The sequence below is a fragment of the Sceloporus undulatus genome, chromosome 1 (genome assembly GCF_019175285.1).
Source record: "Sceloporus undulatus isolate JIND9_A2432 ecotype Alabama chromosome 1, SceUnd_v1.1, whole genome shotgun sequence".
Classification (NCBI taxonomy): Eukaryota; Metazoa; Chordata; class Lepidosauria; order Squamata; family Phrynosomatidae; genus Sceloporus; species Sceloporus undulatus.
Window position 1 is genome coordinate 134,526,197 of NC_056522.1, and position 24,305 is coordinate 134,550,501.

The 24,305-nt window shown below is 38.1% G+C and overlaps 1 protein-coding gene across 1 annotated transcript in view; it reads left to right on the plus strand.

Annotated features, from left to right (window-relative positions):
- The window catches only part of DST (dystonin), a 407,480-nt gene that overhangs the window by 366,697 nt on the left and 16,478 nt on the right, over positions 1-24,305 (plus strand). Inside the window, exons 76-87 of the mRNA XM_042457373.1 lie at positions 3,632-3,801; positions 5,544-5,703; positions 7,629-7,823; positions 8,706-8,834; positions 13,209-13,352; positions 14,547-14,735; positions 15,542-15,671; positions 16,893-17,056; positions 19,745-19,907; positions 20,339-20,493; positions 20,637-20,711; positions 21,310-21,327. Of these exons, the coding sequence (XP_042313307.1) occupies positions 3,632-3,801; positions 5,544-5,703; positions 7,629-7,823; positions 8,706-8,834; positions 13,209-13,352; positions 14,547-14,735; positions 15,542-15,671; positions 16,893-17,056; positions 19,745-19,907; positions 20,339-20,493; positions 20,637-20,711; positions 21,310-21,327 (1,692 nt within the window). The remainder of the gene's footprint in view (positions 1-3,631; positions 3,802-5,543; positions 5,704-7,628; positions 7,824-8,705; positions 8,835-13,208; positions 13,353-14,546; positions 14,736-15,541; positions 15,672-16,892; positions 17,057-19,744; positions 19,908-20,338; positions 20,494-20,636; positions 20,712-21,309; positions 21,328-24,305) is intronic.

Consider the following 24,305-nt stretch of genomic DNA (forward strand, 5'->3'; position numbering starts at 1 on the left):
TCAAAGCTAGTTGTTGTTTTATCTTTGATTAATATTGCCAGCCTATCCACTAATGAACTGTTTTGGAGAGTGCAGGAATTTGCCTTCAACTGAGTCTCAAACTATTGATTCATCTACTTTAATATGATCTCCACCTGGAGGGAGGCAACGTCTGTGGGTTCAGGAAATCAGTGTTCTGAGGTCCTGTGGAAATGCCAGAAAAGAGGAAACAAAAGTCAAAAAAGGAAGGAATTATCTCCTTCTTTTCATCTTACTTTGAAAACCAAGTTTCCTTTATGCTGAATAGTGGAGAAACCTATTTAAAAAGTGAATTGCTTCTCCTGGAGACTTCTAGGAGACATCATTCAGCGTTGTTTTTGTCAGAAAAAGTGTGGTGTGAGGGCCTCAGCCCTAGGGGTCCCACTGACAAGCTGAAGTTCCTTTTGTTCTCAGGCTGTTCTGAATCTCACATGGAACCAGCTGGAATGGACTTTGGCGCCAGCAACATGCAAAGCACTTGCTTTGCCACTGAGCTGTTGGCCTTCTCTCCATCAGGGTCTAGTGCATTTCAGACAGAACATAGGAAGGTTTTTGAGCTTCTTTCTGGGGCTTAAGCTGCCCCATTGCTGTCTCTAGTTTCATCAGAGCAATTATTTTATGGACCAGAGTCAACTTCTTCAAGAGACAGAGGGTATTATATAATGGCAAATGCTTCCATGGGCTTTCTTTAGCAGTGCATGTGTGGTTGCCAAGATGGCAGCTCAAAGAACATCTGCCTGTTTAATAATAATAATAATAATAATAATAATAATAATAATAATAATATTTATTTGTATCCCGTCTCTCCCTGTATTGGATTTCCCTGGAGAGCAAACAGTTCTTCCCTGTTTGATGCCTTCAGGACATTTTCCATGTGGAATATGTTGTTTGGCATCAAGATGGACTGAGCAGCGTAGCAAGAAATAAATATTTTCCTATCATCATTGTCGTCTGAACAGATTTTTAGAAGTTCTTCAGAATGGCTACTATACACCTGAGCATTTAGGATTTTTTTTCCTCCTTTGGACTGAGTTCATATGCTGTTTTGTACACATAAAACCATGAACAAACAGTCTCCAGTTGTTGCCTTAAGTCTTACACTTAACTTAATGCTAAGGTTTAATTGACAAAGGGATTCTTCACAGTCCTTAAGGGTGTACTTTGAACTGGTTATCTAGAGAAGCCCTAATGTCCTGTGCAGTTGTGACAACTTATATTGTAATCAAAATAGTTTGTCTTGAATTTAGGCACCTGAGATCATTTTGCACCAGTTCACACAAAGGATTGTCAGAGTTTTGAAACAGGAATATATTTATTCATATAACATGGGGGCGAAACAGATCGACAGCTCCAGCCCCAGTTGGCCCCTGATCGGTGTGGGACCATGACAATCAGACGCCACAGTCCCAGAGCTGGCTACTGCCACAGCCCTAAATGAGCTGCTGGCAGGGAGTGCTTTTTCTGCACTTCTTTTTTGGCCAGCTTCAGGCTGGCTTAGGCGGATGTGGATCAGCTTCCGGCTGCTCCAGGGGCATGTGTCATCTGCACACTCCCCCCCCCCTGAAGCAGCCAGAAGCCACTCTTTCCTGCCTGTCTGTTTTGGGCTTTAATCTAATAAATGTATATTTTTACATTTATACATTTATAATTGCAATCATCATCAGAAAATCTTAATTCCTTTAGCAAGTTATTTGCATGGTATATATTTTATTTTACTTCATGCCTTATGTTTATTTCAACCTCTCTTTTATGAAGTAAGGACCAATGGCAGTGTTTTGATACCTTAAACTAAGGTCATAAACTAGACTGTGTATGATAAGTGGGATTACTTGACTTTGGTCTTTTTGGCTGGTTTATCACTGCCAAAAAGAAAAAAACTATTTTTTATGACCACTTGTTCATATTTCTAATGTATTGCCAAAAAATAAGATAAATATTTGTCTGTCCTGCCCCCATGTTATATTTAGAAACCAGTGTAGTGAGACTAAAGATTAGCTCATGCATTTCATTTTTGCCCTTCTTCAATGATTTAGGAACATTAATAGTTCTTAGGAAATATGGACCTCATTACTGGTATACTTCAATTTATTTTATATGCATACCACTGATAGAGTTGTTGTTCTGGAACTAAACTGGATGAAAATTCTTGTAAGTCTCATTTTGGAGAGTAATTGGACGTAACATATCCCTTGAAAAATTAAGGAGGAGAAATTTGTATGGCAGATGTTTGTTTTATGTTTATTTTTATTGTGTTACTCCATCTCTTATCAAAAAGACTTCTCAAGAAGAAAAAGCAGTCCAGCAATATTCAAACATTTCAAACATATAAATGTTGACATGTGGCACAATCCAGAAAAAATCAGCACTTTCAATTCCCCTAAAGTAATTACATATATTTAACTTTCTTCTGTTGAAGTCGGTGGAACTTAAAATGTTTTTCTGTTATGTGTATCACAGAGTGAAAGAAAGAGTATTGTGGTGGTATTCTAGTCTAGGAAAAATAAAGAAAAATTCTGAGGCACAGAACTGAAATATTTTCAGTATGGCATGCATCATTATGTATTTGTAAAGTGAGCATGACCATGTTCCTCAGAAGATTTATGAATCCATATGAAATGTAGCAGTTCAATTTCAGAAATGCTGATTCCTTCTGGATTAGAAATTGCATCCACATTCACAATATCAGCTAAACTGAGCTAAACTAAACCATGTAGATCAGTACAGGAATGATGTCACAGCTGTCTCCCTTTTGTGTATTTCCCCCTGAGAAAACATGGGGTCTTTGTGCTAATTAGTGACTCCAAAACAATTTCTAGCGAAGGTCTGAATCAAATACTCTTTTGACAGAAAAGGCTCTTTTGGGGAACAAGATTTCCCACAATGAAAAGAAAATGTTTTCATTATTGCATTGGTGATCCAACATAATTTTGTATATTCCTCATTCTCTTTGCCAGTGAAGCTAACTTTGACAAAATATCTAAACATAAAACTTAACCACTTTGTTTAAATATTATTCATCTCTCAAAGCTACTAAAAGGGTTTTGATTGCAGTCTTCACACTCGGTGTAGGTTAATGCATTCATTAACACTGTACTGATACACAGCATCCACAGTTTTTGTTGTTGTTGTATCCTGAAGTTAATCATGCTCCTTTGCTACTGGCAAGTAACAGAATAACTATTTCCATGGCAATATTGCATGTCAGTTAAGGAGAAGTGTTAGGCTTATCAGAAAAAAATTGACCTAATTATGTTATGGATTTGAAAGCAAATGATTTGCTATAATTGCTTTCTAGAAGGCAGCTCAAACTGATGGACTGTCATTTCAAGTTGAGGAACAGGAGCCTTCTACCATATCTTTTCTGTAATATGCTTTAATTACTGAAAGTTAACAGAGATTCCTAGTAATTTCATTGTCACAAGTTATGTTCAGGAGTAAATGTCAGTAGATTCTGGGATCCAAATATCCCAGCACTTTTTAGTGAGATTTCCTTGCAAAATATTTGAAAATATTAGCTATTCCGGTTGGTTTCAAATAGCACAGATTAAGTTTAATACTATAGGTTGTATGTGGTATGTGATTCATATTGGGTTTTTCCTCCCATCTTACACAGGAGTTCCAAAAAGCTCTTGGAGCCAAACATTCTGTGTATGATACTACAAACAGAAGTGGACGTTCTTTAAAAGAAAAAACTACTCTTGCTGATGACAATCTGAAGCTGGATGATATGCTGAGTGAACTTAGAGACAAATGGGATACAGTCTGTGGAAAATCTGTAGAAAGGTAAAACCAAAAGCCCCAGTCCTATGTAAAAGATGTCCCATAAGCCAGTACAGAAAGGGCACAATTTTCCTTCTCAACAGATCTTTTTCCTTAATGGATCATCATGTTCCTGGTCAGACTAGTCTTACAAGGAACCACTTTGACTCTTGGTTCACCCAAACATCTTTTGAAGGATTTATTTATTTAATATTTTTGTTTGTTTGTTTGTTTAATTTATAGCCTGCCTTTCTCCTGAGATTCATAGTTTAAATAATCTGCAAAGTCAGTGTGTATTTATGTGGATAGATGCAAAGATCTACTCTTGTCAGCCTAAGTCTCTGAGATAGCATACAGGTCTATCTCAGAGGAATCTTCTTGGAAGCTATGAAGTGAATGGACCTCTTCCTGTGCGTACCATATATACTCAGCTATAAGTTGATCTCATGTATAAGTCGAGGGCAGGTTCTGGAGCCAAAATTATGGGTTTTGATATTACTCATAGATAAATCGAATGTAAAATTTAGGGGCATATAACAAAGGATCTAAAGGATGAAGCAAAGGAAAACAGTGCCAAAGAACTTAAAAAATTCCAGCAGACATAATTGTTTGTGTTAATGCTAGAGGCTGGATGGATAAGAAAATAGGGGGTGGGTCAGTTCTTCTAAAACGGATTATACACTTGCCTTCCACCAGGGGATGATTCCTCTTATAAAAAGAATTAAAGTACAGTAATTACATTGACCCGTGGATAAATCAACTCAAAGTTTTGGGTTGAATTTATTGACTAAAATTTTTAGACTTATACATGAGTCTATACAGTATTTATTTGAATAATCATTTAATGACAGGACTGGGCGTTGTGCTCTGTGTTTGTATGTGTATGTAATATTTTACTATGTATTTGTTTTTTCCATTGAAGCTAATCTTGATAGAGAGACATAAAACTAAAATGTATGGTTTTCTTTACAAAATATTATTGCCTCTAAAAACAAGTTCAACTCCTCCTCCTTGGAAAAGGGAAGGGAGTGTCAGTAGGAGGATATACTAGCATGGAGGGTTGGCAAACTGGAGGGATATATAGCTGTGCAGTTGGGGTTGGGCAGGGAAACTCCCAGTAGAAAGGAGAAGCTGACAGGTGACACCTGTTACAGCAGGAACGTTGTGGTAAGTGACTGTTGTAGTAAAAAAAAAGTGCTTGGACTCTGCAAGTTCTGAGCTGGAAAAGTTGCTTTTTGGACTACAACTACTAGACTTCCCCAAGGGGATTCCGCCTAGACATGTTTGCTGGGTTGTTCTGGAAGTTGCAGTCCAAAAAAGCAACTTTTCCAAGCTCTGAGTTCTAGAATGGTTTTAATTGTGGGGGTTGGATAAATTATGGTAAATTTGTTAGTAGTCCAGGATCTGTTTTGCATATGCTAGAGTACTGTTTCCTAAACTGCCTGAGATTGGGAGATTGGCACTTATTTTTGCTCCTAGAAACTCACCATGGACTAATGACCAATTGCCCACAAACCACCATTGTTGCCTAAACAGAGGTACTGCTATTCCATATATTAGTAAAACTACAATTTTTTATGTGTGTGCTTTTAACAATTGATTTAAAAACTATTAAAAGCACACATATAACAAATTGTGGTTCTATCTATCTATTGGCACTGCTATTTCATTATGAATGATAGTATAAGAATAAATTAAAAGTATCTATATCTATAACTATATCTTTTCTTCCACCATGTGCATCTGTTTTTATTTTCCTCCTTCAGACAAAACAAATTGGAAGAAGCCCTGCTGTTTTCCGGACAATTTACTGATGCTCTTCAAGCTCTTATAGATTGGCTTTACAAAGTGGAACCGCAGCTGGCCGAAGATCAGCCTGTGCACGGAGACATTGATTTAGTGATGAATTTAATAGATAATCACAAAGTAATGGCAACAAAATTACAGTCATTTTCATATTATTTTAAATTAGACTTATCAAAATGTTTTGATTGAAAGTCTGCTGGGCCAGTTTGTAATGTTAACCAAGATTCATGAGCCCACTTAATAGATTAAAAACTCAAAATTGTGGTATAAACATTTCAAATATGGTATTTAAAAAATTACAAGGAATGAACTTGTCCTTAAATCTATGTACAAAGTAACATAAGAATAGGTTTTTTATTGGTTTTTGGGGCTATGTGGCTGTGTTCTGGAAGACTTTATTCTTGACATTTCACCAGCATCTGAGGCTGGCATCTTCAGAGAACGTATCATATGAATGTTACTTTGTAATTTGTAGCTTTATGGACATTTTAACTTGGACCCTTGAAGATTTAAAAATGCACTGATACATTTCGGAAACACAGATACTAAAGCTGTAGGCGATAGTATTTGTATTGTCTTGTCTCAACCCTCGCTTTTAATCAGTTTATCATAGTGCAGGAACTCAAATGCAAATATGTACAGTCGGCCCTTCTTATACACACATTTTTTATACACAGATTCAAGCATCCACGGTTTGAAAATGTTCCAAAATTAGTATAAATTTCAAATCTCAAACCTTGATTTTCCATTTTTATAAGGGACACCATTTTGCTATTATATTTAATGGGACCTGAGCATCCATGGATTTAGTTATACACGAGGGAACTTGGAACCAAACCTCAGCGTATAACAAGGGTCCACTGTACTACGATCCACAAGGATTGTCCCAATTTTTAAAAAGATGGAGATTAGAAATCTTTCATAGCTTTACATGAAAACATCTGCTGAAACAAATTGAGAAATTTACACATAAACCTCTTCAGTGTAGATAATACACTAACCTCTGGAACAAGGCGTAATAGGGCAAGATAGAGTTTAGAACATAGGGAAGAGTTGGCTGCGGACAGAGGAAGAATATAAGGAGCCACTTTACCAAAGTATGTATGGGTTTTAAGATCCCTGTAAGCCACTTGTCAAGGTTTGAAGAATTTTTAAAAGTTAAAGGAGGCACTGAGATATTACAATAAACCATAGTTTATCATTATGGGAATGAAGCTTTATTCTTCTCATTTCCAGGTACAGAGACTGTCTCCTTTCTCCAGGACTGCCATGAGGAAGAGATTGGAAGCTTTCTGATTAGATTAATCATGGTTCATTGTTCTCTCTGAACTCTGAGGTTGCATCTGCACTGCAGAAATAATCCAGTTTGATACCGCGTTAACTGCCATGGTTCATTGCTATGGAATTCTGGGAATTGTAGTTTGTTATGGCACCAGAGCTGTGGCAGTTAAACTGGTATCAAACTGGATTATTTCTGCAGTGTGGAATCAGCCTAGGATATCATTTATATTAATTATCGTTTGTTGAAACAAAACACAGGTCCTCATAAGAGGTTGAGATTGATTTGTTTCAAACAAACCATAGTTATAATTAGCTTTGTTTGTCAGGTTTGGATGATACTGCAAGCTGTGATTTATTTATTTATTTATTTATTAAAAGGAAAACTTCTAAACTTCTAGCAGCTACACTAGAGAGAAAGTGAAGGAGCACTGAAACCTTGAGGATGATGCACTCACTTCCATCACATATGCCATGATTTTCTCATGAAACTATTAAGATAATTTTCTCTCAGAATGCATGTATTCATTAAGAATTAAGCCAGAATTAAAAAATAGCGGAGTAGCAAGCACTGAATGAAATGAACAATTTGGTGACAAAAATGTTGGCAATTATAATGCAGAGCAAAATAATGTACAGTTTATATTTGCTTTCTCTAAAGAATCATGATGAAGAATTTTCTTCATGTTTGCAGTAGCTTTGCTGCACATGAGTCAGGAAGATACAGTTTGTTCAACAGAATGGCCCAATTTCCCTTTGTTGCTCAGGGCTTCCAGAAGGAACTGGGGAAGAGAACAAGCAGTGTCCAGGCTCTGAAACGCTCTGCTCGTGAACTGATAGAAGGCAGTCGTGATGATTCCTCCTGGGTAAAAGTCCAAATGCAGGAGCTTGGCACTCGGTGGGATACAGTGTGTGCACTGTCTGTCTCGAAACAAACACGATTGGAACAAGCCCTCCACCAGGTAAAACAAACAGGCTGCACTGGATTCAGTCAGATGCCTGTCTGCATGGGAATTTCTAGTGTATTTGAAAGGTATCACTATGGCACAGCAAGAAGGGAGGCAAGAAGGGCCTGCTTTGTGTTATTTCCATTTCATTTTCCTTTTGTGTATAGATTGATATGTGTGGCTGCTTAAAATAATTGTGACACACACTTTTCTTATTAAAACAGCTGGATCAGATGTGGCTGGATCATTATGGGCATTGTTCATTTGTTATCCCCAGTTATTGCGTGAAAGTGAATGCATATATATTGCAGTAGCCCATATTGCACTGCTTAGAGTTAGTTTGGCTTATTCCAGACATTCCTTTGAAGCAATTTATGAAACCAGTTTGTCCAACAACCATTACAGGATACCCATAAATTGAAGATGTCACCTATCACTAGAAATGACAACTCCATAATTCCAGCTTTCCAACTGAGAAGCTCATATTTCTACACAACATCAGTTAACTTTTCCCCCTGAAGTAATTGAGATGGTTCATTACCACAGCTACCCTGATAGATTAAAGTACCTCTTTTGTAATTTAGCAGTGTGCAGGTGAGTTGGCCTTCTTCAGCTTTCCCATAATCCATCCATCATATATTTTAAAGCATTTACCAAAAGGCCCTTGGACTTTCTTCCATTTTTTTAAAGAGCAGCGTATGACATTTTTACAGTTCTGATCATGAAGTGCTGTACATCAGCCTTAATGGAAAGTTAATATGCCTTCATTGCTAGATGATAAATGCTCTGCCAGTCTGGGCACAAGTTCATTGTTCGTGGGAGGAATTCAGCACTGTTTTTTTCTTGTCCAGATCCCTTTTAGAGCATGTATCTCTCCCCCACCCTTCATTTATACAGGCTGAGGAATTTCACTCTGTTGTCCATGTATTGCTGGAATGGCTGGCTGAGGCTGAGCAGGCCCTTCGTTTCCATGGTGTCCTACCAGATGATGAGGAGGCTCTGCGTGCATTAATAGATCAGCATAGGGTGAGTAAGATAATTAAGACAATGTTGCCTCAAAACACTAGACCTACAAAAACACAAGATTAAGCTTCAGCTGTTTGTGGCCTATTAGTATCTGGCAGTGAAAATCAGTTTTCTTTTCTTAGAATAAGAGTTTATGCAGCAGAACCATTCTGTAGATTGATGTCTTGAGCAAAGTAAACTGTGACGTTCTCAATGTACAACTAAAAAAATGAATGAGTAGAAACACCTAAAAATTAAATTGCTTCCAAATACATAATAGCAATAATGATATGCACAGAGATGTAATAATTAGACTAAGTGGAATCTGACATACCACTTGGAGTCTTGGCATAGACCACATCCTAGTATGGTTGGAAAGAATATTTCCATCCATCTTATCTTATGGTGCATCTGCACTGTAGAAATAATACAGTTTAACACAACTTTAACTCCTGTAGTTCCATCTTCCGGAATCCTGGAATTTGTAGTTTTGTGAGGCACCAGCATTTTTGACAGAAACTTTGTAAAACTACACATCCCAGAATTTAATCAGTTGGAGCTACAGCACTTAAAGTGTTGTAAAATTGCATTATTTCTACAGTGTGGATGCACCCTAAGGCTGATTAGAATCTTAACAGTTTGGCACTTAAATTCTATGCAGAAATTGCACATGGTTGTTTTGTGCAAAAACAGCGTTCACCAGGAGACAGTATTTTCTGTATAGGCGGGGTACTGCGGGAGCCGCAGTAGCCAAACCGCGCGACTCCCGCGCGGAGCAAAAAAGAAGCTCCATTTCGGAGCTTCTTTTTGCGGCGCCTTAATGACGTCGCGAGGCGCCTGGCGCGGACTCGCGACGTCATAGGCGCCGCGACACGTCTGGACGCTGTGTATCCCGCCATAGTAATATTTTCTGCACACAAAATGCTGTTTCTTGAATATAAAATACTATACTTGAGGACTAACATCCTTGACAGACTGGCCATTAAGGCCAGTATTGGGGTGGCATCACGGCACTCTTGGCACTACATCCAGATGACATAGTGCCAAACGAGCACCCAAAAGCTGCGGCACTGGCATCTATGATGCCCTTTCCACAGCACAAAAAGGAGCCACTTTTTTGTGGCTCCTTTTTGCACCACGGAAAGGCTAGGTTGGGGCCACGGCATGTAGTTGCCGCAGCCCCAATCCAGCGCTAAAAGGGGTGGTCTGTTCAGCCCCTTACTGTTTTCAGAATTAATACATGGATGTTTTACATGGGATATAGCTTCTTTTTTCCCCAAAGGAAACAACATTTTCTGTGCAGAAAACAAGATGACTGTGCAGATTTTGTTTTGTACTGAAAATGCTGTTTACTGTGCAAAAATACCATGTGAGATTTTGCACAGAAAAAGTCTTGAAGTGCAAATTGTCTTCAAAAATGGCACAGTTTTCAAATATTTTCTTGCAGTGGGTTCTGATGCCACAATAAACTACAGTTCCCAGGATTATCTAGCACTGAGCCAGGGCAGTTAAAGTGGTTTCAGACTGGATTATTTCTGCAGTGTGTGTTGGACCTATAAAACAGAAACCCCCATGAACATTGGCCAGCGATAGCTTTGCTTAAGGTCTTGCAAACTCCCAGCTGTGCCTTCCTCAATTGAATCAATTCATCTCTAATGTGGTCTTCAACTTTTATATAATTTAAAATGAGGTACAGTCGACCCTTGACATTCACAGGGTTAGGGGCACAAGGAACCCCATGAAAGTCAAATTTGTGAATAAAGCGGAGGGTGAGAGCAGTGCGCGCATGTGCGCCCCATCCCCCTTCCGAAGCCTCAAACAGCTCTTACAAGTTCTTTGGGGTGCTGGAAGGGTAGGGGAATGCACATTTGCGGCTCCCTCCTTCCCTTCCAAGGTTTGGGGGGCTCTGGGGAGCACTCTGAAGCCTTGGAACAGCAGGAAAGAAGGTGCGTTCACTTTCCCGAAATCCCTTCCCAAGGCAGAGAGCTGCATGGAGAAAGAGGCACCGCTCCATCCTGGAAAAGGGTGGGAAATTATTTTCCCCAAACCCCTTCCCAAGGCAGAGAGCTGCTTGGGGAAAGAGGCAGCTCTCCGTCCTGGAAAGGGACACAATTGACACGCACACCCTTCCCAGCTTCTCTTTCCTGGGCTTTTTCCCTTCCAAAGGGAAAAGCCTGGGAGGGATGAGGAGGAGGAATGCGTGCACAGTGGCCTTGACCTCATGAATAATTGATACTGTGAGTGTCAAAGCTGCAAATGTCGAGGGACAACTGTAAATAAAACTTCTTCCCAAAATTTTGAGGACAGGGATGCTTTGGGTTGCTTTGTATCTTGGGATAATTGAAGTGAATGAGAACCAAGATATCAGGAAGGGACAGGTCATTAGCTGTTTACACTGACTTTAGGACAGAACTATGTGTTCACAGATACTGTAACTGCTGTCAGTGAAGTGAGGTGGGTAGGGAAAGTCACAATGCAGTAGTGCATATCATGCAGTCTCACACCACAGAAATGTTAGTTGCCGCTTTACTCAGCAATCATGGCTCTGTTTTTATATGTTGTTCTGTCTGTAGCTTTATTGGGTTAGAACCAGCTTCTTTTCCATTGATGGGAGCATTCTCTAAGGCTTCTCTTCACATTGCTCACACCAGTAGGATTGGAGATAAGTTGAAGGCAGTTTTACCAATTCCTATGGCTCCTAATACCTGTGTTCCAAAAGCCATCCAACCCTCTAGAGGAGATGGGGAGCTATTTACTGGCTGAGGAGGAAATCTTTGAAGGTTGCCACTTTCTTCAGTTTGCCAGTGGTAGTATTCCATGAGCCCTTCTGTGCACATGAAACAAATTCTGGAAACAACTCAGTTGGATTTTTCATATTAGGTTCCCATGTCCCTCTGATTTTGTAACAGTATGAGCTAGCCAGTTTTTGTGTCGCTCTTCTTGTATCGCCACTCCCCTCCCCAGCTATTCTTCATGTTTTTGTTACTGTACACAGTGACATCATGGTGTGGTTGCCAGAAGTTATATTGGTACTGATGATGGGATTACATCTTTTTACTTTCATTTCTTAGGAACTGGCTTCTTTGGCTTCTCTCTCATCAAATACAAGTCAAACGCACATGTATATACTAGTGCACACACAGAGACATGCCATTCCCCATCCTGAAAAAAGCCAAACCCTAAACATTTGCACAAAAAATCTATAACAGTCATTTCTAAAATGTAAACAATCTTTTTGAAAGAATTATAAACTGGAGAAGCTGTGTAATAAAATGCATTCTGACACAATTTATAGTTTGGAAAGTCTTCAAAGATATTTTTATCTAGTTCCAAATTTATCACATAATGTCACAGTAGCACTGCCTTTTCTTTCTTGTGAAAAAAATGGATAAGAACAACTTTATCTTCTGTAGCAGCATTTTAAATTTCTTGCCCTGCTTTTGTGAGGTATTGTTTTACTACCATTATTTGTAAAAAAAAAAAAAAAAATCCACCCTGACCTGCAAGTATCTAGATAAACACATACAGACACCGCTATATGTAAAAATACATCAATATTTAAAGAGCAGAACTTGGAAAAGTTACTTTTGGGGACTAAAACTCCTTGAATCTTGCAGCCTTTATGTCTCCTGTCATATTGGCTACAAATTGTGAGAGTTGTAATACAAACAAGAAACATTTCTTCTGTGTTAGAATTTACAGCTGGCATTCTGTTCAGCAGTTATGAGATCATAAGCCAGACTTACGATCTTGTAACTTTTGGGAATCATGTTTTATAATTTTTTTTATCAACGTATTGATTTTTATCAACTTATCAATTTATTTTATGATCCTCAAACCCTACCTTTTCAGCCAGGTAACACCAACCAAAGGGCTTCCAAGGAGCTGGAGATTAGGGCACTAGGAAATGAATCTGCAACACTCCACCTGTCATGGGGCACCTTGAGACAAGCAGTTGTGATAGTACCCTGAGGGGTCTCTCCAGCTGCCTGTCCTCAACATGGTCCATGACTGGGAGAGTGCTGAAGATGTAATTTCCCTGTTCCCCAATCTGTAGTGTCTTGGAAACCTGGTTGGGACATTGTCTGGCCACAGTGGGTAGCCAATGTCCACTTGCAATCCCTGGGCCACAGTTCATGTACCTTGCTCTAACATACATTTTTCCTCAGTATGCAGTCATTTTCTTGATTTTAAAAATGCCTACTTTTCTTCTAAACTCTGTTGCTTTATTTTTGCTCCTTCCCTACGATTCCCTGTGATTCAGTCTGCTTAGGCAATGAATGATTGATTGTAGGCATTTTTTCTCTCTGACTTACCCAGCCAAGTCTGAAGTTCTATGAATTTTCCCTTTGAACCTTTGCCAGTGCCTAACTGAAATTACTGTTTCTACCTTAGGAATTCATGAAGAAACTGGAAGAAAAAAAGGCTGAGCTAAATAAAGCCACAGGTATGGGAGAAACCATCCTGGCTATCTGCCACCCAGACTCCATCACTACCATTAAGCACTGGATAACAATAATCCGAGCAAGGTTTGAAGAGGTCAGTCTAACTCAAGCAGTTCTCTGTGGTAATAATCAATCTTTGACAGCTTGGGACATGAATGGCAATTAGCAAGGCTGTTGTGCTGTGAGGAAATTATCCAGCTGTATAGAGCAAAATGTTTAACATACTCATACTGTTTCTTCTTTTCTTTTCTTTTCTTTTCTTTTTTTACTCCTTTTTCATACTTATGGTTATGGGAAAGGAGAGGGAAATAAATCATGTTCCATGTCAGTTGATGGTCAAGGACAGTTTCTTGTTCTCTCAACTAAAGAGGCATTTGAAAATATTTTTTAAAGAGTGTAGTAATATTATGACAAAGAACTCTGTCACCAATAAGGAATAACTGTTACGTACTAACTGATGAGTTCTTTTTTAGAAAAGTGTTTTAGTGCAAACATATTGGCTAATTGGGGAGGGGGGACATGTAACTGATAATATGGCTGTTTTGGTTGTTAACATTTTAAGATGAGGATGTACATACCTGTCTCTTAAAACATTTTATGAAATATTGGAAAAAGAACATTCATCTGTGCCTCAGAAAATATACACATCCAAATGACAGTTGGGAAAGTTTCATAGAAAGTATTCTGTGTTTATAGTCTTCAAGATGTAGCATCAGCAATTCTTGGTCATCACATCCTTTGGCAAATCCTTATTTGATTCCATCTAGTATAATTGGACATTAATAATAATGGCATATAGAAATAAGTGATGTGCACCATATTTAAGCACAGAATTATGAGAGATGCCTTGATGGAAAGGCCTAATGTGTACACCATAACCAAGAGTCATTAACTAAAAACTCCAAAAAAATAATAAGTGCATATTAAATACACCAATGCAACAGTGATATACAACACTTTTGGCTTGCAGTCAAAAGGCAAAAGCCTAAATGTTATTGCTAGATCCAACCAGAATAAACACATTAACTCAATAGGTGAATGTTAAGTCAACAATTATGTAAAGCCTGTTAATTGAGTGGGTCTACTCTAGTTGAAATTAGCATTGGTTATGGGTCAATGACTTTTCTGTTCATTTTCTTACTTCCTTTTCTGGAGTACATATTGTATAGTTAAGCAACGTAGTTGCCTGTCACCCATTTGATAATGAAGCCAAATTTGGTTACAGGGCAATGGAATGCAAAAGCTTTGGGTGATGTGGAAATTGTAGTGTACTGTTTTTCATTTCAAGGTATTAGCATGGGCAAAGCAACATCAGCAGAGATTGGCAGGAGCCTTGGCTGCACTTATCGCTAATCAGGAGTTGTTAGAAGCATTATTGTCCTGGCTGCAGTGGGCAGAGACAACTCTCACTGAAAAAGATAAGGAGGCCATTCCTCAGGAGATTGATGATGTCAAAGCACTCATAGCTGAGCATCAGGTAAGGGAATCCTGGATATGTCATAGCCTCTCAACAGTCAAGTTTAATATTTTCAACCTGTGAATGTTTTAGGAATTCAAGCAGAGCAAATAGATAAAGATAATATTTAAAATCCTGCACTGTTCACATGAGTTTTAGTTCATGGAGTCTATAATTTTATATTTCTGTAGTATATTATTCCATTGCTTCAGTCAAAACTAAGAATGACAAAAGCAAAGGAGAGCAGCCTGTCCTTTGAAATCAATTTATAGCTATATTTAAAAAAAATATTCCATTTTTGCAGACTGCAAACCAGTGCACATTTTAACAGTAGAATTGTTTGTTGCCTTAGAGAATAGACACCAGACAATAAACAAACAAACAAAATGAATACACTACAGATTAAGACAGTACAACCATCTGTTTAGCACATTACATTTTACATTGCCCCTTAGAGTAGTTCTCAGAGCATGTATTCTCTTTTAACAGAAGAAAATGAGAATCTCTCTTGTTGATAAGTCAATATATTAGATTTCACCATGATGCTTTGTGACGTGAGACTAATATATCTTTTGCAGACAATATTAACTTTGTACCATTTGAGTAATGAAATCCAAAGATACTCATTTTTAACATAAATATGTGAATCAGGAAGCTTCTGCTTGCATTGTCAAGATAACCATGTATCTCACACAGATACTGATGCACATATTAGGAGAAAGGCTGTGTACGAAGCCTAGGTTTTGTGTGCTTTCCATTGTTTCCATGTGTATATCACTAATTATTATTATGCACTGTTAGTCAAAGCAACCTCCATTTAATTCCAGACATTTATGGAGGAAATGACCAGAAAACAGCCTGATGTGGATAAGGTTACTAAGATACATAAAAGGAAAACAGCTGAATGTGGTCCAATCCAGTCTCATATTCCTGTGTTGGATAAAGGGAGAGGAGGAAGTAAGTAATTATCTTGTCAAGGAGAATGGGGAACATTGCATACAGTTACTAATGGATTGTTTAACCCCCTTTCCTTCTGTCATTTAAGAAGTAAGGAGGATTTACTGGAAATCAGCAGCTTGTGGCCCTAAGACCCAATCTACTTTCCTGAGCTATGGTACCTGGATGCACAGTACTCATGCCAGTCTCTTCCTCCTTATTCACAGAAGTAGGAATGGAATGGAAATTTGTCAGTTTCCTGACTGGGGTAGAATTTGAAGTTCCCAACACCATGAAAAACTCATATGGAACCCTTTTTTTGTTCTCAGAACAACTTAGTTTTTGAGAAATTGTGCAGGTGTGCACAGTGAAATCCTACAATCCTTTTTACTGTGTACTGCATAGCTTCCTGAGGGGGAAAACCCTTCACATGCTTACATTGTTTTTTGTTATATATTTGGGGGAAAAATACAGAAAATGCAAAACTAAATTGGACATTATACCCCCACCCCATACAGACAATATGACAAAGCATTTGAAATTGTGGCTGCAGCCTTTGCCTGTTTAAAAGTTGCACAATCCAAATGTTATGCAGCCAGAAAAGAAACTTGGGCAACTAAAACTGAAGCCACACATGGTTTTGTTGTCCCAGATTTTGCACATTTTTCTTGTACAACTTTGTTTGTGGAACATTGCTGTTTTTTTATATAGAAAACAGCAATGTTTTATGTTGCATAACAAAAATGTTACTCTAAATCCAACAGATTTGCCAAGAAGTAGGCACATGGTTTTGTTGTGCATTATTCCTGTTTCTGTGCAGCATTTTTGTTGCACAGATTTGCTGTTTACTACATAAAAAACCCAGCAATCATGAACTAAAAACACATGTGGCTAACTGAAAACAGTTCTTTCCATACCAAACTCTGCACAGTTCTCAGGAGAAGCCGTGTAGCTGCCAGAAACCTACTGTTATGCACAGCTTTCATAGGAAAGCTGCATAGTTTCCCATCATTATGGGGAGGGGGGAGTTCCCAAGTATTTTGAAACTATGGGGCAAAAAACTATTTTATTGTTCTCAACGTATGGCAGGGCTTGGAAAAACTGAGATTTATACCATCCATTCACAGACCACAGTAGCTTATGAAACCATTAAGCATATTGTATTATCCTTACTTTGAAATGTCCTGAAAAGCAGAAGACAGCAGAATTAATTATCTCTTCACATCCACCTTATTTTCATAGGAAAACGTTCTCCAACACCAAGCATTTATCCTTCAGGTGCACAGGCCCAGATTGAAACCAAGAATCCACGGGTAAATCTCTTAGTCAGCAAATGGCAGCAAGTCTGGCTTCTGGCCCTGGAGAGACGAAGGAAGCTTAATGATGCTTTAGACCGATTAGAAGAGGTCAGTAAACAGTCAGCAGTAACTATGTACCTTATAACAAACTCTTCGTTCTTCTTTTTGAGTGACAGGTCACCAGGTGGATTACTTTTCCATTCACCATGGAAATAGTGCATACCAGTGCTCTATCACAGAGCCCTGCTTATGGAACTCTCTGTGTTTTTGAGGAAGAAAAATTGTATCAGCAGACATGAGCAAACAATGAACAGCACATAATGCTCGCTATGTGCTGGAGGAATGTCCCAACCACCTATTCCTTTACCATGCAAAGAGAACCACTGTTGTCAATATAGTGCGCCCGCGCCAAGCGCAGCCATCCATGGTTAGAGCTTCCGCGGACAGCAAGCCCTGTCTTTTTCAATGGACACGCATGCACACAGTGATGTGAGCAGGAGCGCATGCCCATTGAGAAGAACAGGACTTAAGTTCATGCGTTTTTTACTATCCACAGGGGGATCTGGAATGGATCCCTTACAGATAGCAAGGACATACTGTAATATGCATGCTGGGAAAATGTGATAATAATACAGTTTTCATATTTGTAATACATATTTTGCAAGCAAGATGAAACCCTGTAACTTGTCTGTGGAAAATTATGCCTGCTGGTTGGAATAGCAAATAATGTATAACCATTTCATAGAATCAACACATACTTATGTTTTAGCACACTCTTGTGTACTGCTTCATATATTCAACTGCCCAGATTGTGGGGCTGCTTGCTGTTCAGTGTATTAAGTTTTATAAAAGGAACAGCTTGCCTGTATTAAGTGCTACATGATAAATATGAATGTGGTTCATTTTAATCATGCAGCACTACCCCACATGCATGGTGGGTGGAAGGAGGATTTGTAGTTGAATAGCTGATATCTACCTAGTCTGCATGAAATCCACTCTTACAAATGGTTAACTGCAAACTGAAACAATCCGAAGTAGAAAATAGGAGGAACTTAATGGGGACTAAAATCAACTATGTGCTTTTCCCTCCACTTCTTTTCCAAATAATTTTTATTTATTCATTCAATATATAACAACATCTCATATCTTTATCTGTACATCTTTTGGCTTTTCCCTTTATATAATTTATCCTTGTCAAATACAGTTCAAAATAAGACTTTATATAATATTTCTATATTTTCCCTTATTCATTTCTTTCCTTTTCTTATTACTAATATCATATTAAGAAGGTAGAACTCAGGGGTGCTTGGGAATTGTATGTCCAATATCTATTCCATTGCTTTATGTATTTTAATCCAATATTTCTTTATTTCTGGGCAAGACCACCAAACATGGTGGTATGACCCAATTTTCATATGACACTTCCAACAATTTTTGTCCTGTAAATTATAAATTTTGGCTATTCTTAAGGGTTTATAATACCAGCGATTAACAACTTTTAAATAATTTTCTTTAAGATCTTGTGATGTTGTAAATTTACTTGATTGTTCCCAAGCCTTCTCCCAATTCTCAAATAAAATAACATGACCTAATTCCTGTTCCCATTGCACCAGTTATTGTCTCTGTTTCTAGTTCTCTTTGTATCAGTATTTTATATATTTTTGACACTTTACCTATATCTTTATCCCCAATGATTTTATCTATTGGGTTCTGTTGTATGTCAGATTTTTCTTTTAACATATCCTTCTTAAACTTAGATTTAATCTGATGATATTCCAACCAATTTACTTTCTTTCCTAATCCTTCCAGCTCTTCTCTAGGTCTTATTCAAATCTTTCCCTGTGATTCTATTATCAATAGGTCTTTATAGTCTATCCAATTTCCCCTGTTATATCTTTGTTTAAAAAAAGCCTCCTGTGTCGAGATCCATGATGGAATACCATTATATATCTTTCCCTTAATTGAATTCCAAATTTGCATCAATTATTTTCTTACTGTGTGGTTTTTAAATTCTCTATCACTCTTATCTTTACTATATCCTATATATGCATGCCATCCATGTTTTAGCTTTACTGCTTCTAAATCTAATACATTTTTCTCATCAAGTTGTATCCAATTCTGGATCCATAACAGCGCATGCTTGAGAGTACGGTTTTACATCTGGTATACTCTGGTTTCTCTTCAGATCGTATAAATCTTTCACTTTTTCCTCCACTCCTTACTGTTTTCAGAACAAGTCCCCCATGCTTTCCTTTCTTTGCCAGTATTGTGTAAGTGTGTGCCTTCAAGTTGCCTGTAGACTCATGGCAACCCCATTAATTTCATAGGGTTCTCTTAGCCAAGGAATATTCAGTGGTGGTTTTACCAGTTCCTTCCTCTGAAATACAGCCTTCAGCACTTGGTATTCACTGGTGGTCTCCCAACCCAAGTATGGTCATGATTTAATTTTACACTAAGAATAGCTGTGATTAATGCCTACCAGGCGATGTCTTCATTATGGTTTGCAAGTCCATTTAAACCCTGTTTTCAGATCCTGGTTAATATGGAAATTAAGATTCTTTAGATACAGAATATTAAAACCATGGTTCAGGCTCACGTGGGAATGAAAAATAAATGTTGCCTGAGAGTGGGAATGAGAAGATTACGCTTTCGGCAATTGGCCCCAATCTCCATTTCACATTCACAGAGAACCAAGATTAGCATATATCCTGCGTCTTAGTATAATGATGGTGTGTGATCATGAGCCAATTTAACTCTAAAATAATGTTTTCTTTATGTCATTTCTTTTTTAAAAAGCTGAAAGAATTTGCCAACTTTGATTTTGATATTTGGCGGAAAAAGTATATGCGCTGGATGAACCATAAGAAATCTCGAGTAATGGACTTCTTTAGGAGGATTGATAAAGATCAAGATGGAAAGATAACAAGACAGGAATTTATTGATGGTATTCTTTCTTCAAGTAAGTTTTAAAACTAAAGTTTAATTCTGTACATACAAATTACTCCATGCAGATGTTTGCATTTTTTTACTCTCTTTGGAAGTTGAGTTTGTAAAGAAGAAAAGACTGAGGGGGAAGGAAGGCACAATAGCACTCCTCAGATAATTGAATGTTACATACGAAGTCAAAAACATGTCCTGCAAGCAGGATCTTACAGGCTTAAATTAAAGGAGAACACATTTCATTTGTGCAGTTCCAAAATGGAAACAATACCCGAGATCACTGGTGAGCAGTTTGTTGCTGGAGCTCTTTATGCAGAGGCTGGAAAACTGTCTGCTACAGATTTCCCGCATGAAGCAAGGGATTTAACAAGATGGCTTATGAGTCCCCTTTTGGAAACCAGTAGTCCTAAAGTGCTTGGGTTTTTTTGTTTGTTTGTTTTTGGTCTACAGAATTTCCTACTAGTCGATTGGAAATGAGTGCAGTAGCAGATATCTTTGACAGGGATGGTGATGGATATATTGACTATTATGAATTTGTAGCAGCACTTCATCCAAACAAGGATGCATACAAGCCTCTGACGGATGCAGATAAAATTGAAGATGAGGTATTCTTCCCCTCCCTTTGTTGTCAGTGATGTCCATTGGTATTTCATGGCATTTTGAGAGATTCTTCTTTAATTCCATCATTGGCCAGTTCTGGATATTGGCAAGAAATATAATATTCTGATTATGATGTTCATTTTGACAGGTTACAAGGCAGGTAGCAAAATGTAAATGTGCAAAGCGATTCCAGGTGGAACAGATTGGTGACAACAAGTACAGGGTAAGTATAGACAACATACTCATATTTTATGTCAGAATCTCAGATACTCTGAACAGAAAAGGAATATCTGAGCATTTGATTTAAATAGTGTTACTTTATGTTTTTTCCCAGTATCTAAAAATTGGACCACATTACATTTTTGATATTTGGAAATTCTAGTAAACAAAATGTTACCATTGTGCCACTGAAGTCAAAAGAGAACATTTTTCTGACTGGCAATTTAAAGAACTTCCAAAAGAACCTTTTTTTTTTTTTTTTGGGAACTTCCAATGAATTGATGAGAACTTAATTTTAACAGCCTCTCAACGTATAATCCTTGTGTACCCTGGGATTATATACTTCCATAATATTTAAACACAAAATCTGCCAAGTTGCAGAGGCATCACTTCCTTATCAAAATTTGGCTGAAAGAGATGATGTGGCAAAGCAATAGAAGAGTTCCACAGGACGTAGGCCTCCATCCTAGACATCTAAGTTTACCTGCCCATCTCTCAACTATGTGCCATATATGTCTGTTATTAGAGTATGTTCAAGAGTCATGTAGAAGCTTTGCTATTACACTAATTATGTCTTTTTCCCATTTTCCATCTCTTGTCAGTTCTTCCTGGGAAATCAGGTATAAACAGTGGAATGTGTTATGGAGTTCCTAGTACTGTATTCTTTGAATCATTGTTGCAGCTTGCAGTGGCTTTTCTTTCCCTATCCTTTCACCCTGAGCTAATTCATTGTTGGTCAGCTGTGGTTCCTCTCTGGAAATGCTTAACAGGCTCCCTTGTCTTGGGAACTGCTTTTGTGCCTGTTGCTGCCTCATTAATGAGATTACTTTTAAGGGAACCAGATAATAGGCTACAAGAGTTGGCAGTGCAAATACCTTTAGACACTCTTTATGTAGATCTTGCTATTATCAGTATATCTGGGATCCTTTAGGTTTTTATGCTGCATGCCACTGTTAGGTATTCTACCATCGTGCCACTTTTAAGCCTTTGGAAAAAGAACAAGACAGTTGAGTAAAAACTAAATATACAAATTATGTTTCCTTTCCCTACCCTATCAAAAAAGTAATCATGCTGTTGGACACAATTCAAGCCCAATTCGGGCATTAGTAAATTGGCTTTTATTCTGCATGCACATAGGGGGAGTGTGCTAGCCCTGATCTCCTTATTGTTATTTCCACCACCCTGAATACTTGGAGGGCATCAGCCTGAAGATCCCTGTTATCTGTAGCTAGCATGGCCCTCCTTTTCTCCTGTTGAATAAACACATTTACACTTGAATAGGGCTACAGCAGAGAGCCAGCATAGTGTAGTGGTCTGAATGTTGGACTGTGACCCCAGAGAACAGGGTTCAAATCTCCCACTCAGCCATGGAAAGTCATACTCTCTCAGCCTCAGAGGAAAACAAAGGCAACCCCCCTCTAATTAAATCTTGCCAAGAAAACCCTATGACAGGTTCACCTTTAGGTCGCCATTAAGTCAGAAACAACTTGAAGGCAGACAACAACAAAGGGCTATATGCTGCATCCTGGATGTACAATGACTTACCATCCTAAGGACTGGAGTGCAGCTTTGGTGCAACTTCTGGCCTCTTAAGATGGATATGTCATTTAAAGAGCATCTGGCCTCTTAAGATGGATATGTCATTTAAAGAGCATACCTCCAAAGAGACCTGAAGCAGCTTTATTTTGGCCTGCCTGTTTGGGCCCTTAAATTGAACAGGCCTTTCTGTTGAAATTTAGTAGGTAAATGGTGTGATCAGCAGTTAAATGGATTTTTGACCTTAACTGAATCCATGATATGCCCTTCTAAATCATGTTAGTTTGAACCAGAGTGGACCCTTTGAATTAATAGGGTTTTTTAAGTCAACCTTTAAGTCATTCCCATTGATTCAATGAGTCTGCTTGAGCAATAACTGGATTTAGCCTATGCCACATGGCTTCATTCCAAGTTCCTTGCCTAAAGTTTACCAGAATAATTCAGGAAGAACCATATCAAACAGAAGGCATTTTCCAAAGGACTTCACTTGAAAAACAGTTACTGCAGCATAAAACTTTATTAAGTGGACAAGAAAGTTCTTCATTGTAAAGCCACTTTGTACTTCTTTACATGATTTCATATGATGCATGTTTGAAACATGCATTTTTGCTTACTTCTAATATACTATTATGGATTAGTTAGCTTTCTATGCTTGCCTATTATTTGGTTCCCAAAAGTAATATGCTTTCCCCCTTTGCTTAAGCGGTACCTCAGTAAATTATATTAAGAATTAAAGTCAATTATATAATTTGATTGTAAAATATTTACTGGGCAAGCCATGCTTAGTTAACATTGCTTATTTCAAAAATAAAATTCTGCACTTTATTCAGGTTTGATTTATGTGGAGGACTCTCTGTATGTACCCCAGTGAAGGAGCTTGCTTTTCATATCAAAGTAATCCAAATGAAGAGATCCTAAATCACCCTTAAACATTTTAAAGTCATTAGATCCTACCTGTAACTGAATTTGGGCAACAGATATTGATGGATTAGGTTGACAACAACAAAATGAGTAGGGGTTGAAAGATTGCAACCTGGTGATCTACACTGTATTTTTAATTTCCCTCATGAAGTAAAAAGTGAAGCCAAGCATGGCTTCTCTTATTCTTTCTCCCCTGGCTCTATCATTGTCCCCTCTCCCACCTGGAGGAAGGGTAGCAATAACAATGTAGATCACCTGAGTACTGTAGATAATCAGAATGTTGGTTTCATTCATAACACATTGCAGTTGTAGCACATATTGCACTGATGAATTAATTTGGAATTCTTAGAATCACTTCATATTTTTCTGGTGTAGAGACTAGAAAAAGTAGTTTTGAAGTGTGTGTATATAAAGTAAAAAAGAAACTCTTGTGGGCATTCATACATTACATTTTGAAGGACCTTCCCAATTGGTCTAATTCAGACAATCATATCTAGGTTCAATAAGATGCAATATACACAAACCTTTTCCCCCATGCAGCTAGACTTCTGCAACCCCTTTCCACTTTCCATTGTGGCAAGTTGTACTGTAATAAGTAAGGAATTCTTAAATAAACATAACTGTAATTCCCAAGCCAGGAAAGTGTGTTTACAAGTTTCAAAGTAAAGCTGGATCTTAAACCAGCTTAAAGTTAGTTTACATGACTTGTTCCATATTTAACAAACATAATTTCCCAGTATGGACATGATGGGAAAGGAGGGCTAACTGAAGACTTATGAAATTAATTGTAGCATACCAAGAAGGGAGGGAAATGGTCTGCCTGCATGAAGCACAATGCTTTTATATTTCAGCATATTAATGATAGTCCAAATGTATGTTCAGTGGGGCCTCGTTATCCGCGGGCTTGCCATCCATTAATTTAAGTATCCGTGTACAAGCCCTGTTGGCTCCAATGGCAGTGCATGCACCTGTCCACACTAGTGGGCGCACGCATGTCATGCTGTCATTAGGGACAATGGGACTTGAGGTCCCACATTTTTTGGTATCTGTGCAGGGGGTCCAGAATGGATCATCCATGGATATCAAGATCTGACTGTATTTCTGTGCAGGTCAAGAAAGGTAAACTTTAGCCCATAAAGCT